The 19,682-nt window shown below is 42.9% G+C and overlaps 1 protein-coding gene across 2 annotated transcripts in view; it reads left to right on the forward strand.

Moving 5' to 3' along the window:
* The window catches only part of IGF1R (insulin like growth factor 1 receptor), a 170,038-nt gene that overhangs the window by 108,378 nt on the left and 41,978 nt on the right, over positions 1–19,682 (forward strand). For both annotated transcript variants that reach the window (XM_050978276.1, XM_050978277.1), the window contains exon 3: positions 18,880–19,192. In XM_050978276.1, coding sequence (XP_050834233.1) covers positions 18,880–19,192 — 313 coding nt within the window. The remainder of the gene's footprint in view (positions 1–18,879; positions 19,193–19,682) is intronic.

Below are 19,682 nucleotides of genomic sequence, written 5' to 3' on the forward strand. Positions count from 1 at the left end.
GCAAAAGTTTTGCAGAAAATAATTTCTGTTCAATTATCTCTTATTCTTGAGCAAAAATAGAGCCTTTCCACCCCAGGTAACCATCCTAAAGTCAGGAATGGAGTGCTGCTTTAAAAAAAGTCAGAGAAAAGCTTAAATATGTTTTCTACTTTGTCTTACTGAGCTGTGTGGGCTGATGGGCTTCCTGTTCCTTCAGAGCTCAGCAGGCTTGGGGTTTTGTGAACTTAGCAATGAGTCCTTTTTCCTCTGCAGGCTCCAGGCTGTGACCTGCATCTTCAGGTTTGTTTATCTTCACTGTGTCAGAAAGGGGAAAAGTCACATCGCCCCCCAGCTGATGTTTGTTCCTGGCTGGTGAGACATCCCAAGTGAAGCAAATACAAACTTTAAATACTGGAGTAGCTTCTTCCTGGGTCTCTTTGGGTTTGGTGGCCCAGAGCAGGAGGCCACAGTACCTGATGCTCCTGCATCACTCACAGGGACTTGGGCTGCTCAGGTGATTTCAAAAACAAAGCCAAACATATCAAGTCCATCACCTCAAGATCAGCTCTGAAAGGCATTAGGATAAATCATTCCTTCAGTGCATTTAAAATAAGAGTGCATCTAGAGCCCATGGGATTTGCTACCTGGATCTTCAAATTGATGGGATGTCTGTGCAGTGAAAGAAACAACCACCAAGGGGTGATGGATGGGGGATGGCCTTTGCAGCAAATCACAACAGGGTGGGAAGTGAGGGGTAGATGTGAATGACTGATAAGTCAAGACTTATTGTAAGGAGCTTAAAAATAAAGGAGTAATCCCAGAGCAGCTACAACACGCAGGAATTTGGGATGTGTCATTTGTGGCTGTGCTGAAATCTCTATTGCAGCTCTTCTTTTTATATCCTTTGTCCTTTGAAATACCTCACTGCTAGGGTTGGGCTCTTATTTATTTATTTCTTCCGCTCGGCAGCTGCAGTGCTCAGACTGGGAGACTGAGATGCTCACAATGAGCTGCCTGCTGCCAAGAAAGGAGGTATTTGCATTCATTTTCACTTTCTTATTCTGAATACAGAAAACAAATAACCCCCCCGTGGTCCTACTGAGTCCTGCCTGCCCTAAACTGTAAATACATGTGCAGATACATGATTTGGAGGATTTAGAGGGGGTGTGGTACCATCCACCAGGCAGGTTATAGGAGTGTCTGGATTCAGTGAACAAAGAAGTCTTACAGTAATCCAGAACAACCATTAAAAAAAAAGTGTAGAAAATATCAGTAATATGTTTCATAGCAGTTATTTAAGAGATTTGAAGCCTGATACTTTATTCACATTACTTTCTCTGAATTATTTTCTTTTTTTTTCTCAGAATTGCAAGTTGTTCATACTGATCCTGTCAGGAGTAGTCTGTGCTCAAAAGAAGCAAATTATTCCCGTTTTTCACTCTTTAAGTAATTCTGACAACGATGCAAGGAGGAGAGATGAGACATTTGTTTGAAGTTGTGAGCAGTGCAGCTTTTGAGGTGCAGAGCTGGGTGTTGGAGTGACTCCCATATGGATTGGGGGCGTTCAGGATGCGTGTGGGAGGCCGTGCCGTGCCTCTCGCTCCCTCTCACTGGCAGTCTTACGAGTGGGAAACAAATGGGATCACAACCTTTCTGAATGTGGAGCTTGGGATGTGCTGACTGGATTATGAAGGCAGCAATTTAACTAAAGGGAAATAATTTAGGTGCTGAGGCTCAGAGAATCCCAGAGATTGAAACTCCAGATTTTTGTATCGTGACATATTGACTAAAACAGATATAAAAAATAATCCTACTGGCATGACATTTGTTTTTGTGTGTCTGCTCAGGTTTTAACAAGGCTCTTGTTATGATTCAGAGCACAGCATAGAAATGTACTGTGCCATCTTTTTTTAATGCATTAAATGATCTATAACGTGTTTCTTTTGTGGTGAAACCCCACAGCCTCAGCATGAAGAGTGCACATGTGTATTTGTTTAATTCAACATGTTTTCATCTCTCAGTGCTGGAAATAGGACATTTTAGTTCTCCAGTCATCACTGCAGCAAACCAGTGCATTGTGTGCAGTTTGTGTTTAGTTCTTCTTTTCCACCTGAAACATCAGTATGAAAAATCAGAGGGCTAAAGAGGAAAACCCAGTCTGCTGCTGGTACTTGTTTAGAAATATCAAATAACCTCCAGTATGAGGTTTTTATCCCGGAGTCTTTGTGATGAGAGTGGTAGAGAGAAGGCACGTGAAAGGCTGTGACAGTGTAGCCTGTAGCAGCTTTGCAGATTGATTCAGATGTTCCATTCAGAGCAGAGATTTGATACCCAGTAATGAAATCAAACGGCTTAAAATCATCTTCTATTGATTTTTATGAAGAGAAATCTATACCTGCACAATCCGACTGAGGTTACCATAAGCTCTGCCTTTAAATTTTTCTTTGTTTTGTGCATGTGAGCTTTTAAAAGAGCTTTTATTCTGCACTTTGAATGGCTGCTGCTTCTGCTTCCCTTTGCTTTGAAGCCCGGAGCGAGGAGCTGCGAGCCGGAGCGCTCCGTGCGCGGGTGCGTGTGCCGGCCTGGGAGGGGATATTTTTCCGGAGCTGTGGCGTGGGGGCGGTGGCTGTCCCCGGTCCCGTGGGGGCGGTGGCTGTCCCCGGTCCCGTGGGGCAGCTCCTCGTGATGCTGCTCCAGACTCACAAACAAACCATCACGTGGGCGGGCAGCGCTGCGAGCGCCGGGCGGGCACCGGGAGGGAGCCAGAGACAGCCCGGCCTCGTCCGCGCTGCGCTTCCCCGCCGAGCTGCGGCTCCTTTCAGTGCTTCGGCATCGGTGCTCAGTGAAACAACACTGGGCGCTTTTTCCCCCTCTTCTCTTCTTTTCCTGTTTTTTTTTTTTTTTTTTTTTTTTTTCTTCTCTTTTCTGTTGGGGGATTTAGGATACACAAAGAGTCATTGAACCTGTAAGAAGCCTCTCTAATGCAGGTGTTTGCAGTGCAGGCTGATCTTCTTTGTTGACAAAAATGTATTGGCACGAACAAGAACCACTCACTGACTGTCATGTGAAAAGGTGTAGAGGTGAAGATAAAATAATGATTATACTTGAGAATTAAAAAATCTTGTTCTATGCATCTTTTTTCCTCCTATTTAACCAGTAGAGTTTTTATTAAAAATGGATTTCTCTGGCGTGTAATTACTTAGACCCATGGTGTACCCGGTGGAAGCCACAGCGCTCTGGAATGTGACACGATTCTTTGGACTGGTCTGCTGAGCCCTGATTTGGAATGATTAGACTTCAAAAGCATTTAGCTCTAAATGTGATTGTAGCTCCATTATTGAGTCTTTTGATTGACAGCATGCACATTATAAATGAGTAGGATGTTGTCCATGAAACCATATACACTGCAGGACTTCACTAAGAAAATAACTTGGATCATGAGATTAGACTTAGAGCTGCTGAATACTTCTTAGTTGTGATCTTCATCCTTAGCTACGGGGGCTCAGCTGTGATTTGTTGGATGTATGTCAACATTGTTGTTTTATCATGGTAACCCTGATGTAAATCAACAAGAACTGCATTCACATGTGCATCAACTTTGTAGCTTCTGGTTCTTGATAGGGTGCCCAGTAGGCTGTATGGACGTGGAGTACCAGGTTCATGAGGATACTTTTTTAATGCTTTGTGGGTAATAGCTCATGAGGTTGCATTTTTAGTAGCCTGGATAGGAGCGAGGCTTGAGGAGTGATTTAAGAGCTCAAGGAAGAGGCTGCCGAGTGTGCAAGCTCCAGAAGGATAATTTAGGCTAACAGGGGAGCAGGGGGAAAGCTAATGTAGAGCAGGAGAAGGCAGAGGGAGCAGGATCCTGTGTTCATATGTCCAGGGATGAGAAAGATGTGAGCCAAGCTGTGTACTGCTTGCTGTGCAGGTGAGGTGAAATCTGAGGAATTGAGAAGCTGGCCAAAGGGGCTTGTGGCCTTGTACAGTTTCTTTTAAGTATAACTTGGCAGATTTCAAACTGCATTTAAAAAGATTTTGGTTTCCACAGACATTGCTATTAAGTTATTTGTTCTGAGCCTATTTGGGTTTTGTTACCCATTGCACCAAGAGCCACAAAAGGCTTTTTAAATTGTCTTTTCTCAAAGACAGCGCTCAGGAACACGTTGACCTGGTAATGTCATTTTCTAAATGAAAATTTTTCAGGCAGACACATTTGTTAATCTTAAAAAAGGCAGTTTGGAGCATTCTCCCAGGTTGAGATCCAGATGCTTTGGGCCATGTCCCAAGCAGTGCAGCTGTGGGCAGCTCATGGAGACTCCAGGTTCCATCTTTGTGCTGTGGGTGAAATCCTGTCACATCCCCACTGGTGTGTTGTTAAATCCAGCTGTGACTGCAGGGTCCTGGAGCTGTTGGTGGCTGAGAAAATTCAGTTGTGGCTGACATTGGTTATGTAGTAGAGTTTCCATCAAACACTGGACAGTCAGATGGGGACCAGAGATGAGAAGATGGGAGCTCTGTCCATGTGTGTCTGTCCCTCAGTGAAAGAAGTCACCATTTCTCTCCAGTGAGCAGGAAAATAATTAGATTAACTTCTCTCGAGTGACAAATTTGGCAGTGTTATGCCTTAAAAACAATTACTGGCATGAAGTTAATTCAAAGACACTTAATGATGTAAGCGTGTATATTTTCCCAGGTGGCACCATCTGCATATGTGATTAAAAAACCCAGAATGACAAAACAAACAAAAAATGTATTTTAAAAAGTGAAATTAATAAGCCAAATGGCGTTAGAAATTAATTAGAAAATGTTCAAAAAATCAAAAAGTCCTTGAGTTCAGATATCTAAGATAGAAACCTTTGGAGAAAACACTTGGTGCACATTTTCTAAGAATCCCAAGATTCTGCTTTACATTCTTTACCCTGCTGTAGTTTATAATGAGCCTTTCTGCAGAATTTTACCGTTAAGTGATGTGGTGCTGACTTGTCTGGATCAAATAAGTCCTGTGAGGAGCAGCTGAGAGAGCTGGGGGTGTTCAGCCTGGATAAGAGGAGGCTCAGGGGTGGCCTTATCGCTCTCTACACCTCTCTGGCACGAGGGAGTCAGGCTCTTGTCTCAGCAAGCAGCAACAGGACCAGAGGAATGGCATCAAGCTGTGCCAGGAGAGGTTCAGGTTGCACATCAGGCAGAATTTCTTCCCTGAGAGACTGGTCAGGCAGTGGAAGGGGCTGCCAGGGACGTAGTGGAAGTCCTTATCCCCAGAGTGACTGGACATGGCACTCAGTGCTCTGGTTTAGTGGCAAGGTGGTGATGGATCAAAGATTGGATTTTGATGTTCTTGGAGGTCCTTTCCAACCTTTATTTTTTGTGATACTGTGATCTGTCATGTATCACTGTAAAGCCTTTGGTTCAATACTCTTTGGTCAGACAAGCCTCACTGCTTTTCTTGATGAAGATGTTGCCATTTGTTGTCATCCCTTAAAGCCTTCAGAATCATCACCAGAGTGTCTTTGTCTAAAAGACCCAAGGTGGATATTTCAAAAGTATTTTACATTTTAGACTAGGCTGGGGTCCTCACTACTAGAGTGAAATATGTGGCTTTTTGTGGCTACTGACATATTCACTAGTAGAATTTTTTACAAGTACTCCCAAAGCAAGCTGTTTTCAAAAATAATTTTAGAAAGATCACTTGGTCTTTTCTCTTTTATGTGCTCACAGCCTGACAAGAAAATACTTGAGCCCCAGGTCCTCTGAATAACGTTCAGTAGTTGCGTGCTGAAGTCTGTAACTCAGGACTGGTTGCATTTTAAAAGAAAGTTATTATGGTCATGTAGTGTTGGAGGCTTTTGCATATCAAGGCAAATAGCTTCTTCTGTTCCTAAATCTTCTGCCTTTTGCTGTAACATGGACTAACTCAACTTTTTTTTTTTTTAAATTGCATTTATCCCCCCAAACTCTGCATCAAAACCAGCCACTTGATTAGATTTCATACTTTGTAAAGCATTTTGAGAACTGCTGATTAAAAAGCACTGTATGAATGTGAAGTATGTATTTTTCTGTTACTAAGCATTCATCAAGTTTAATTTGTGGGAACCAAGGCCAAGAAGCTGACGGTGGTAGGAACAAGCACTTTAAAACCTGGGAAAGGGAGGCAGAAGCTTTGTCAGATGAACTGTTGGTTGAAAAGCACTGCCCAGGAAAGGTATAAATGGATTAAAAGTTTGCCATGTGGGGAAGAGGGAGTAATGAGGAGTTTGGAGATGTTCTGTAGCAGTTAATCCTGCAGCAGCAGTGTGGCCAGCAGTGGATGCTGCATCCTTGGGGATGATCTCTGATCTCTGGGAAGCTGCTTTACTGTCTGCCATCACTTTAATGAGCCGTGGTGTGCATAAAGTGCATCAAATGAATCTGAGAACTATCTAAGCTGAAATATATATTAAGGGTAGTAGCTGGCCCAACCCCTTAATTTTTCCCCACGTCATTCCTAATTCATAAAAACAAACCATAGAACAGCCTTGAACTTTGTGCAAAAATCTGTTGCTCTGTAATTTGCAATTTAAATGATACTTCTGTATTTGACTGCAGGCAAGATCAGCTATTCTATTCCCATCCAATTTAATGCTTTTAGTTTTGGGTGTGTGCATGGGGCATCCTGGAATACTAATTATTTTTTCCCCTCCCTGTTTCTTGTTGCAGAGCCATCAACAAGCAGGATCTACTGTTTTTGGTAGCTCCCTTTCATTGTTTTTCAGTGAAGGTTCTGTCTGCAAATTTGGATTGGTCTGGGATTTGTTTGTTTTTTAACCAGAGTGATTTTTAAACAGTGTGTTTTGGCTAGTGTTCACATAATTTACAGAAAACTTAATTTAATGGGTATGGAAGTTGAGGTTCAAATAACTGCAGAGAAAGCTGGGCCTGCCCTTCTTGAAATAGAGACAGATCCATTTGTTGTTTTATGTTGCAGTTGTAAACATTGGAAGAGAAATACCATTTCTAATGATGGAGTAGGGAAGTGGTGCTCAAATTAAGTGGTGGCAATACAGCCCTCTCCCCCTCCAGCTGGCTAAAACCAGCCACTGCTCCCCTTTTATAGTGGGCACCAGCTGGACCAGAGGTGGTACCTAACTAACAACATTTCTCAGCATCAACATTAAATGTTTGTGGGGGTGATATGGTATTGATATCTGCAGCATGGCCAGAAATATTTTGTGCTTGGTGTGCTTTGTGTTCTGTAAATATACTGCTGGAGAATGTAGGGAATGGCATGGCTGGTGTGTTCAGAATAGATCAGTGCAAGGAGGAGGATGTACCTCTGAATAGTAAAAACATAGTGTAGCATCATGAGGAGGTGGAAAATGGGAAGTGTGGTGATGCTTTCCACCCCTTTGACCTCTATAACCAAAGATGTCTGCAGTTATTGGCTCAGGGAGACCTGTAACTGGAAGAAAAGGTAATTGCAGTCTTGTTACTATGGTATTATTGAGAAATAAAGCTTAGAATTCAATAAATTTTCCATTTGTAGGTGTTAGTGTGTGTCCTATAAATCCAATAATGTCTGGGGTAAACGAGGTTGTGGAAAGTTTCATGGTCTGTCTGAAGTCTGCACGTTCTGCATGAAGAACCTGTAAATACTAATATTACTGAATTGCAGAGCTTGTTTGTTTTGGAAACCTGGGTTTTCTCATGTGACTAACACTAGCCCTCTGCAGAATTAATGGAATCCTTAGTGGAATTTTAACATTAAAAGAGAATTTCTAAAACCTGTAGAAAAGGGTCTGTCAAATTATCACATGTTGTGGAAACACATAATTGCTGTAATTCATCATAAATGTTTTTTAAAGTATGTAAATAATATGAAACTTAAAAAAAATTAAATTGTAATACTAAGTTTTGTTCTATTTAGTTCTTCAAAAATCTTTTTATGCTTTTACTCAGTGGTTTAGATGGATGAAAACATAATCCATATTTAAATCCTTTCCTCAAAGTGTAGTGAACTTTAACTCCTTTGATAAATTTAGATAATTTTTCTTCTTGCTAAGCTGGAGGAGTGTTTAATAGCTCTTAAAAGTTTGTCTTGTGTGGCAAGTGATGGAAAACAATTCCACCAGTGGAATTGCTGTAGAGATGGGGAGAGGTACAGATCATGTTTTCTCTTTGAACATCTGACTCACCAGAGCTGCCTGTTAATCCTGACAGCTTTATTGCAAAGCACAGAGAGCGGCTGAATAAATTCAGGGGGAAAAAAAGCTGCAGCACCACTGCCTACCCACAGCAGAGACAGTGACCCTGGGATTACAGGGAAGGAGGGGCAGGTGTTCTTGGTTTGCCTTCTGGGAGGATTTAGGGGCTGTCACTCTCTCTCAGCTACAGTATTCTAAGGGAACATTTATTTTCCTAGGGGAAAACGTTCTCAGTTCAGTTACACAAAGTTGTCCATGTTCATCACTTGCTTTCCTGGTAATGTTTTATTTGAGCTTTAAACTTTCTGAGTGTAGTCCAGATCTTGCCTTGCTTTTGTATGTGAAGCATTTAGATCCCTGGATAAATTCTTCTGAACTTGGTTTTCAGCAAAACCTCTTAGGAAGACTTGTGGGTTTCTTGCTTTTTGTGGTTTTTTTATAGCTCTGGTACTCTAATGAATCAGTGAATCCTAGAATGTCAGGGGTTGGAAGGGACCTTAAGCTCATCTAATCCCAAACCCCCTGCCATGGGCAGGGACAATTTCCACTAGACCAGTTTACTCAAGGCTTTATCTGTCCTGGCCTTGTAGTGAATCCACCTCCATGAGTGTTAGACCCTAATCCCAACCACTAACAGCATATTTTGAGTTTTAAAAAATGTCTGTACCTATTTTCCCTCTGCTCTTTGTATAAATATTTATTTATATTGAGTATATATAGGAGCTGTGAATTAAAAAAAAAAACTTTGTTCCCCACAGGTGCCTGGCATGAGTTAAAAATGCATCGTGAGGCACCTCTGCAATGACAGAATCTCAGGTTCCATGCTGGGATTTTTGAACTAGCAAAGTGTTTCTGTTTAAAAGATGGGATATGATTGCATGAGTCTAGGGTGGATATAGGGTTCATGTGTCACCCAGCCCTCATTTGTATGTAATCCAGTTTTTTCCTCATTTTGCTGCATTTAGATACCTGATAAAGTCTCTTTCTCTGCCAGCCACTGGAGGTCTGTAGTGGGCCAGCATCAGTGAACACACCATGCTCTCAGGGGAGTTCTGGATAAAATTTGAGGGTTTTGCCTCCTTTGGATTTTGAGGGGCCAGTGATTCTGTCAGGCTTGGGTTTGCCTGGTGCCTGTGGTGTGTCTGTGCTGTGGGTGACCCAGGGGCTGCTCAGCGCAGCGCTGGAACCGCTGGGCTGTGCGTGTAGGAATCCCAAGGGGGCTGTGCTGCAGACAGAGCATCGATCCCCAGCCCGGTGCCAGCTCGGCGTGTCACTGCCCAGACATGGCCTCTAATACCAGCTTCAAGATGAGCTGCCAAAACCACAGTGCTCAAGGCCTCTCCCTCTGAGTTGGGCCAATGCTCGAACGAAACAGCCCCCAGCTTGTTCCTCCGGGACACAGGCCTGCCTTGTTAGGAAATCGGTGAAGTTTGGGAACCCACAATACCTCACATAGCTCTGTGTACAGTAATGGAGGGTGGAAATAGGGCCATAGGCATGAGCAACCAGACGAGTTATAAATATAGAATACTCTCTCAATTCCAGTTTCGTTAGTCATGGGAGGACAGTGAGAGTTTTATAAACTTATAAGGAATATACAAACAGTTCTGAATTTAAAATAACTCTGTATAATTTTTTTAGTGTGTGAAAAGAATATTCTTTTTTGAGAGCATCCTTGTAAGTATCTGCTATACACAGAGCGTAAGGATCTGCGTATTTATATGTTCATGTGAATGTGACTTGAGATGACAAAAAAAGGTACCGGAGAAGAAAAGCGTAGCTCAAACGTGCCAAACTCGAGCAAAAACAGAGTGGGAAGCAGCGTGCTTCCCACTTTGTGCCAATATCAAAGCCACGAATCCCCTCTTTTTCTTCAATAAGTGCTGTCTGATGCCGTCTCCAGCTTCAGAGCAGCCATGCAGTGTCTCTGAGCTGGCTTTGCTGCAGCCTGGAGCCCCCGTCAGATCCAGGGATACAGCTCACCTTGGCTGTCCTTCCTACAAATAAATAAATAAACCTCTGGTACTCCCTAATCTGATCACAAATCCTTACTGCAGGGAAGGATTTAGCAAGTCCGAAGCAATGTCATTATTATTTTTTCCCAGTCATGCTAGCAGGAATTCCTCAAAAGCGTGTGGAAGTGTCTCAGCAGAGAGCTCAAGCATGGCAGCGTGAGCTGTGTGAGAGCGCGGCGGGCAGCGCTGTGCGCGCCGTTTGTCCCGTGAGTACATTCTGTGTGCTTGCAGTTTCTGGGGGATGTCACAGTCAAACAGTTTATTTGTCAAGCTGTTGGAAGAACCGAAATAGTTCAGTCTCACAACGGAGGAGGTTTTTAAAGATAGTGAGCTGAGCGCAGGCAGGATGACACTGTCATCCCTCACTTGGGTTAGCAGGAAGCACTGAGCTCTCCCAGCTGCTGCTGTTCCATCCGTGCTCCTTGCTGACCCAAGGCACTTTCTCCCAGTGCCTTCTGACTCAGGTGTTTGAGTCCTTTGCTTGGCTTGAGCTACCTGGGGATTCAGAGCTGCTGAACTTGTAGTGTTTCTCTTGGGGCCTGCTTCGTCATGTCCAGTGCCACAATGGACTTGGGAGCATCCTTGCACTTCCCAAAGCAGACTCTGCAGCCCAGCTCCAGCTTTCCTGTGCACACACAGAGCTGGTCAGGAGCCCATAAAAAAACGGGCAACTGTTGCAGCAGTTCTGTTGTCTGCAGATCAGACCATGGAGGGGGGAGTTAAAAGTTTAGATCCAGATATTCAGGGTGATTTACAGATTATTAAAGCAATTTGCATCAAGTCTGAAACGATAACATTTTCCCATGTCCCTCTGAGACACTTCTATCTACGGTTGTGATGTATGAGAGGAAAGTAATTCTAATATGGCTTTAAAGTCAGCTGTATCCTTCCCACTGTCAGTGTTGCCTGTAAATTTGTTAAAATGCATTAAGAAATGGATTCATGCACAATCTTCCTGTCTGCTTTTAGGTCTTAGAAATTCTAGAACTTTCTGTATTCCCTCTGCGTTTATAATAGAGGAAGTTTTAGAATGAAAAATATATTTCATGGTTATTAAAACCAAGGAAAGAGCTCACCCTTTGATTATTGTGGATCTCTAGAGCACAATCTTCAGCTGCTGTCAGATTTGCTTACACTCTTGTATTTCTGGAAGTCCTGAAGGAAATACTTTATTTGATCTCTTTAGCATAATTGCCTTAATATTGTTTGGAGCATCGTTGGCTGTTGTTAGCAGGGTGCCTTTCACTTGCAGTGTTCAAATATTGTAAGTGATGTCATACTCCCAGATTTCGTAGTTTTTTACTTAAAACAAATGCACCAGGTGTCTCTGATAACTTTGCAAACCATTAACATTCTTGCAGCTTGTTCTGCCCTTCCAATATCATCCTGCTCTTTTCTTGGGCTCCTGAACATTGGGATCTTAATCCTGGTTTTAGTGGCCTATCTCACTGACAGGTGAACAACGTGAAAAATCTTGTTCTGCAGTAAAGCAGTTTGAATGGTTTTGGTTTTTCTGGTTTTTTTCCTTGAATTTTTGTCTTTCCACTCTTTAGAACTCGACAGGTATTGTTATTTGTAATTGTCATCTGAATTGGAGACGAAGAAAAACTTTCTAGGTTTACCCCACTGTGTGTGTTATGAACAGTTTTCCTGAAGAAGCTTTTTTTCCTTTAATTTTAGCGTAATTAGCCTTTGGCTGGAGGAGTGTTGATTCAGCCTCCAAGACGAACATTCTGTTTCGTTGCTGGTGCCAGAATGGTTAAGCTCTTGATGGGTGTAAGGCATGAAAGCAAAAGGGCATTCCTGAAATGGAGCAGGAGCTGAATCCCTCCGAACCAGTGACTCTTGTTTGCCCTGGATTAAACTGCTGTGATCCTTCGGCATTAAGAGAACTACATAATTTAGGCCAGTGTGATAATGTTATCAGCCTGTCTTCCTCCTTTAGAATAAATCTGGAATGTGAATAGTAGTCCTCCTCCAGCTGGGCTTTTGCCAGGAGATGGCTGACCAGCACTCCTTGCTTGCAGTATATTAATTAAATCCTGTAAAGCTTATTGCCTTACACTTGCAGCATTTGGAAGACAGGCAGATTAAATCTAGCTTTAAGCAAGAACAAGTAAAACCCCAATATATCGCTCGTAATCTGCAGCAAAAAGAAAAATAATTTGCCTCAGAGCTGTTCCTCAGCAGCACTTTGCTTTCCTTATCTGTTACTGCAGAGTTCAGGGACTTCAGTTGTCCCTTTAGGAATGTGGACAAATCTGTGACAGTGAGTGGTGGGGGATGGCAGTGGATGGGGGGAGCAGCTTTCACCACCACGGGGGGACCCTCATGTTCCTGCCTTCATCCCCACTCTGGTCAACGTTACTGTTCTGATTTGCATCTTCCAGTGGGAAATTTCCTCGTGCGTAGAGGAAATGTTTCTGGAACAGTGCAGTACTGATGGTAAAACATTCCCAGCCAGTTTGTTTACCCAGTGTTGAAGATAGAGTGCAACTGGCCCCAAATCCCCAGAGATGGTTGTGTATCTGCCTCCGTGGGGTTTGTTTATGTGCTGAATTCATACTGGCGTGGAAGGGACTAAATGGACTTGTTTTTATCCTCATTCTCCCGAGTGCCAGCTGCAATGATGCCAGTCTGGGCTGTGCTGGGCAACATAAACTGTTTTTGAAAGAGAATGCAATTTGTGCTGCCTGGGTTTGTCAATAACTCGTGTTTGTTTGCACCTTCCTTACGCACTTGGGAGCAGACGTGCACTACCAGTGCTGTCCACGGGTTCCTGTTGACTGTGGGATAAGGTGGTTGTTTTCTTCCCTCAGGTTTCCACTTGCTCTCATTTTGGTGTGATGGGAGTTCCTGTAATTCTGCTGGAGCATTTAGCAGGGTTGATTGCTTCATTTGCAGAAAGCTGAAGGGATATGGGAGTTTTGCAGTGCCAAAGAGTGTCCCCAAGTCCTCGGCTCTGAGTAGAATGGATCTGGCACACGTGTTGTTTTGTATCACAGCTGGGAAGCCTGGAAGCTGTTTTGGTATAACTTCTAGGGTCAGGAATGAATGAGAGGTGGCCAAAAGAGGGATGTGTAGGGTCATCAAACTCTAGTGTATCCAACTGGAATATGCTCATTGAATGGTGAACGTTTCCTCTCTTCTTTACAGACCTCATTGCGTCTGGTGGAATCTGAGAGTTTTCAGGTGCTGGACCATCCTCTCCTAACCTGTCTCCCACTCCTTTCTTCCACTTCCTTTGCTCCAGAATCATCTACAGTTGCTTCCATCCGAGCAGTTGGCTCCAACTGCTGCACAACTGGCTGTGTATGTTTTCATCTGTAAAATCCTGAGGAGGGGAATGCAGGAACAGATTCCTTGACCAGTCTTTCATATGATTAAAAATTGTGCAGTTAGTGGGCTGATATCAGGCTGGGTAAATCCACTGAGGTTATTTTGAGGTTCTGGATGCTTCATCACACCCACTCCTTCATGCAGGGATAAAGGCATATACAGCATCTGTGGCAAACAGAAATAGCAAGAAGCAAGAGACCAAAAAGCTTTGTGTGGAGGCTAACCAGGTGTAGTGGGAAGAAAATAATTCCATTAACAACTTCAGAATAATTTCAGGATCCTTGCAAAGGTCCCAGGGATACAAATGGGTTGGTAGTGACTAGGATTTAAACATAGAAACACATAACTGATCTCTAGTCAGACATAACTGGTGGGCCATAGGCTTAATGCCCTCTTGGTGTAAGTGTGTATATATCCAAGTATTTTGGTGGTGGACATGACTCTGCATACTGGAGGTTTAAAAGGAGGAGATGATCTCTTTCAGGTCCTAGATCAGTGCTGGGTTGAACTGAACTTTTGAGATCTGGCAGTTAATGTCAAAAGCTGCCAGACTTTGTGCCTTAACTACTAGAAAGTGGTTCAACATGGCAGCATTTTTCGCCTTCAGGATTTTTACTGAGTATGAGATAACGAGTTTTAGAGATGAGAGAACAGAAAAGAGAAATCTACACTATTGTTGATAAGCTGCTAATGGTTGTTTCTGTGGTAATACAAAGATTTACACAGCTGCTCTGAGTAGCCTCTTCAGTGCATTGGAGATGACTTTTACCCATATTTCTGCAATCAGAACATGCTACTGCATGTATTTAATATGTGTATTTCCTTTTATTCTGTACTTTTTGATTCCAGCCCTGACCATGAATCACTGGAACTGGATTTTCTGAGTAATGTCTCTCCAGTCTCTCTATTCTCACAGAATATTGGGCAAAAGAAATCAGGTCTTGTATAGGCTGTTTGAGCATTTAAAGTCAGCTGTTTGAAAGGCCGTACCAAAGTTTAGTCCATTAAAATGCAATATTTTTAAAATCCTGTCATGTAGAAGGATTAACATTCCAAAAGTGACTGTATTTTTCTGTCTTTGTGGATAAATTTAGACAGCTAATTTTTTTCAGTAGTTGGCTAGGAGAAAACACTCCCTTCCTCCTCTGGTTTCTGCTTGAAATGAGGCGCTTTTTTTCCCCCCCATTTTTTTTTCCTGAAACCTTATTTTATCTGAAGGATGCTCTAAAATAGCCAAAAAGAAAATACAAAAAAAAAAAAAAAAAAAAAAACAAAGAAATATCAAATATCTTTTTACAAGGAGAGAAAGAATCTTTAAAAAATATTTATCCCACACTTGGCAACCTTTTGCTTGCCCGCATGTGACTGGCGCGGTGCCATCCTTGGCCGAGGCCGGCGCCTCTGCTTGCCAGGAGTCTTCCTCCTCTGGCTGCATTTTCACTCCCTGTGACTGATTGTTTATTCACCTGATTTTTCTGCTCCAGCATCGCTGAAGTCATGGCGTCTTGGAGATGATAAGAACACTTTGTCTGCCCAAACTGTACGATAGCCATGATGTCAACGCGGGGCGTTTGCGGCGAGCCCTGGCGTGCTGCACACTCCGCATAGCAGGCAGGGATTAGATGTCAGACAAACTTAATGCCACCTCCTCAGCCTCAGCCTGTCCAAAAGAGAACTCTTGTAAATACAGGCAGATGATTTGTTGCTTGCTTTTTAAATTTTTTTTTTCCCCCAGAGCTGTGTTTGAGGATTTCCAAACCTTGCTTTGTGTTTGTGCAGTTCTGGTTTAGCATCTTGGGGGTTTTAATTGAGGATAATGAATCTCTGAGTCAGATTCTCTTGGGGCTCCTCATGTTTCTAAGATGTTTCTTGCATTTAGTTTTAAGGTGTCCCCTTGCTGTATGTCAGGTCTGAATCTGATCTGCTCAGTAAGCAGACGTCTTGGAATGAAAAATTTGCTGCCTTTTCTTTTTTATCAGTGATCATAGAATCTTAATAGTATTCGGAAAATATTTGTTGACAGGGAAAACTCATTAGAAGAAATCAGAAAGAAGGTGAAATATGGATGGACAGTGAAAGTTCTGTTGTTGGTTTTGCTCCAGGAAATTGGATTTGTGGCTGTTGATACTCTTGTACTGTCTTTCTCTGAAGATCTGACACCTCTTTCACTCCCTAAATGTAAATGGGTGCTGGTCTAGTCAGGCCTCCATAATCTCTTTATTAAAGTTCTTAAGGGTCTGCCCTTCTCCACGTCTTGCTTTGACTTCCTCCTCCCATGGCTGCCCTCCAAGGTCTCTGAAATTTTCCATTATTTTGGTATCTCCATGTGATGACAATTAAGCATTTTTTGCCCTTGGGCTTGTCAGCAAGGATTTGTTCAGGGGATTGTTTTTTTTTTTTTTCATATCGTCATCAGACCTTCATGTTCTGAGGCACTGTTGTACCTGGCTGATAAGTTCTGTCCCCAAATGTCAGCCCACTGTTTGCTCCTGTTTGTGTCTCTAATGTTCTTGCAGAATAAAGTCAACAAGTTACTGAGTGTATTGCAGGGCACTTTTTTGGCCACAGTATTTGGAACCTGTGTTTTGCATGTTTTGGTGCTAATCTAGGAGCCCAAGTAGCACAGTTTGGGAGGGTGGGGGGAGGATAGATGGGTCTGGACTGCGAGGTCAGCCAGTGTTGTTTAGTAAGGTTTTTAGAACAGGGATATCTGAGGGAGCTGGCGTGTAAGGCAGATAAGGCTTTTTTGTTGTTGATAATATGTCCTACACACACACACAGAAGTTCTTGTTCTGCCTCTTCAAAGAAACAGGATACCCGTATTGTCTCCAGGCTGAGATCTCTGCCAACGTTAGCAAGAACAAGCAGAAAACAGGACTGAGGAAAAAGCGAGGCTGCTGAGCTTTTAAAAAATTATCTTTATAAAGTTTTCAGGAGTTCACGTTAAAATGGTTGTGATTAAAATATTACTATAGTTTTGAAAACCTGTTTCCCTGATGGCCTTTTTCATGTGAACTTGTGTATCCTTCTGTGTTCCAGTTTATATTTCCATAGACCAGAGTCAGCAGATTTAGCAGGAGATGCAGAGAATCCTATTTTTATAGCAGACTGCTCATGAATGGCAGAGGCATTAAGGGAATACAGGAGTCTTTCCCAGGAATGAAATAAACTTAATCTATGTTTATCCCAATACTTAGTACAGCAGTGTTTGTTTTCCAGCAAATTGTTCAGATGAAAACAAAGAAATCATGTATTTAATCAATACATCCAGTAATGAACTTTGTGGAGGCATGGGGTGGGGTGTGTGTGGTTTTTTTAGTAGGGCTTTGAACTGGAAATGTAGCTACCATATGAAATCTGAGTTCTGGCACCCACTCAGCACAGCAGTCCATCTGCTAGCAAGACACACTGATTTATTTTTTTTATTTAATCCCTTAGTAGTGCCAGATGCAAGTCCTGTGTACCTTAAGGTGAAAAGCAATTTGTGATGCCTTACTAAGGTGGCATCTGGGCAGACTTCTTTTGCACTGGTGCAGATTACAGTCAGAAAGAGAATACACACCTGCACTCGTGTTTTATTTTGGTAAATGGGTTTGGTGTAGATGGTTTGTTTCCTTTTCAAGAGAAAAAAATCATCCAGTATCTTCAGACAGTGAATTATTTAGCAGTGATTGCCTCTACATTCCTGCTGTCTGTAGTCTTACAGGCTCTGCAAAAATTTTCTTAATTTGGTTCTCATGTGATGGTTGTGGTACCTGAGCAAGCACCAGCAGTGCTCATGGTCCCACCTCCTTGTTCTCACAGTCTCCCCCCTCCATCTATTTCAAAACAAGGTGATTTAAATTAATCAGAGTCGGTATAGAATCATTCTGACAAGAAATGCAAAATTCTCCAATGGCATTTTGACAAGTCCGTTTCATGGTGGGCACTACTTAAAGCTGTCAGAAAATGTCTCTTTTATTATCAAAAGTCAGTGGAAGGTGTCAACATCCTGGATGCAGAGCTCTGAGCAATAGGGGCTTTTAGGTTTTTTTTGTGGAGGAGTTGTTGTTATTACTGTCATTATTGTTGCTTAATAGCAGTCTTGAGCATTTTGTCTTGTGTCAGGATGGTGGAGTTCTGCTGAATGGGAATCTAAGAACTGGAAAGCCTGGACTTTATGGGAAGAGGAGGGCATTAAAATTTTAGGGTGTTTAGTCCTGCATTAAAACAACACCGTAGCTGCAAACTGAGAGATAAATCACAATGAAGAGTTTGTGTGGAGTTTCATCAGCTGCCTCCGTGGTCATTTTGGGATGTTAACTTCTCTCCTGATTCTCTGCTTTCTGCTGAAATCATTCAGTTTAAATGTCTGCGTTGCTTCACTCGGGTCTCTCTGTAGTGGCACCACTGAAATCCAGTTTTCTGCTGTTGTTACTGATACAGTGTTTTAGCCAAGTTAGAAAGTGGCAAACAGCTACTTAATGCAAACCAGATTTGCAATCTGTGTGTTTCCAGAGCCTCTGGCACGAGGCTCGTGTGGCTAAAAGGCCATAGAGTGCTGTAATCAAAATGCTGTTGTTACATAAATATAATGCTGCCACTTCTTTTGATCTAGCAGTGGTGAGCTCGGCTGCTGAGGATTCTGCTCTTTGTTCGTGTCTTCCAAGCTGAAATGCTTTCACATAAAACAAATGTCTCCATAAATTTGCACCCCTTTTTTCCCCTCCCTTTCATATTTTGTTCTGTGAACCCAGAATTTGAGGATAAGGCAGAGTTCTGTTATGCTCTTCAGGGGAAAATAGTAGCTCCATAATTCCTCGGTATTTGATGTGGATGATGATTTGATACTTTATTAAACCGCATTTTGCACACATAAGCAACATTGGGATGCTACACTGGGGTCAGCCCAACCATGTCTGTTGCACAGAGCAGTGCTTCCTTCTACAAGTGTAATTAAGTTGTTTTGAAGGAAGCTTGTTTTCTTGCCAATAAAAGACCAATTTGAAGTACAGATAGGAAAGGCAAGAAATGCTTAGAAAGACAATAAGTCAGCATGCCAAAAAAAAATTTGTCCATAATACCAGGGCTATGGAAAAGGTTCCAGTACTGCCTGTTTCCATTATCCTTATGTTGATCTTGCTTTCAGCAGTTTTCTTTATTACTTACTTGGTTCATGTCATAAATTTGATCTGAGAAAAAGATACTTTCGGCCAACTAAAGCTGAGAAAACCAGAATTTTTTTACAGTAGTGGGTTTGGTTTTTTTTTCCAAGATGCTCTATAGCCCAGGGAATGAATTACCATGGAGTTGCACAGAGCAGAGTTTCTTCTCTAGTGCCACCCCCCTCAACAGGTGATGCTCATGCTCCCTTGCTTTGTGTCCTGCAGTGTGCCCCAGCTCGTGCGGGAAGCGAGCCTGCACAGACCAAAACGAGTGTTGCCACCCCGAGTGCCTGGGGAGCTGCACGGCGCCCGACAACAACACGGCGTGCGTGGCCTGCCGCAACTACTACTACGAGGGTGTGTGCCTGCCCACCTGCCCCCCCAACACCTACAAGTTCGAGGGCTGGCGCTGTGTCACCAGGGAGTTCTGCTCCAAAGTCCCCGCCACGGACGCCAGCGAGTACGAGAAGTTTGTGATTCACAACGACGAGTGCATGGCCGAGTGTCCCTCGGGCTTCATCCGCAACGGGAGCCAAAGGTAACGCAGCTTCTGCCTGCTTGTCCTGTGTGGGTTTGCCACTCCCTGTTCAGGGCAGCTGGGGGTGTAAATTACTTGGGGTAGGGGGAGGATGAAGGAGCAGGAATTTAAGTGGGGGATTGCGTGGCTTCCTGGTAGAAGCTGATTTAGACCCTTCCATGAGGAATCCACCTGATGGGTGTGTGCGGTCCTGTGCAGCATCAGTGGGCTCTGGTTCTTCAGAAGGGCTGGAGGAGATCATGCAGTGCAGAACCGGGTCTTCAAGTGGAGAGTAACAAAGCAAAAGTGAAGCCTAAGAACAAAGCCAAGCCCAAGGTTGCAGTTGGCTGATGGTCATTGTCACACCGAACAAACCATAGGGGTTATCTTGCCTTGCATGTTATTTGCTTTATGTGTGACTGCATTTTAGACATGTGTGTTCTTCAGTGTATTTAATTTAATTTCCCTTTTTTCACTATTTCCAGGAGGTAACAATGGTGTTTTAAAAGGA

This window comes from Serinus canaria, chromosome 10 (assembly GCF_022539315.1).
Source record: "Serinus canaria isolate serCan28SL12 chromosome 10, serCan2020, whole genome shotgun sequence".
Taxonomy (NCBI): domain Eukaryota; kingdom Metazoa; phylum Chordata; class Aves; order Passeriformes; family Fringillidae; genus Serinus; species Serinus canaria.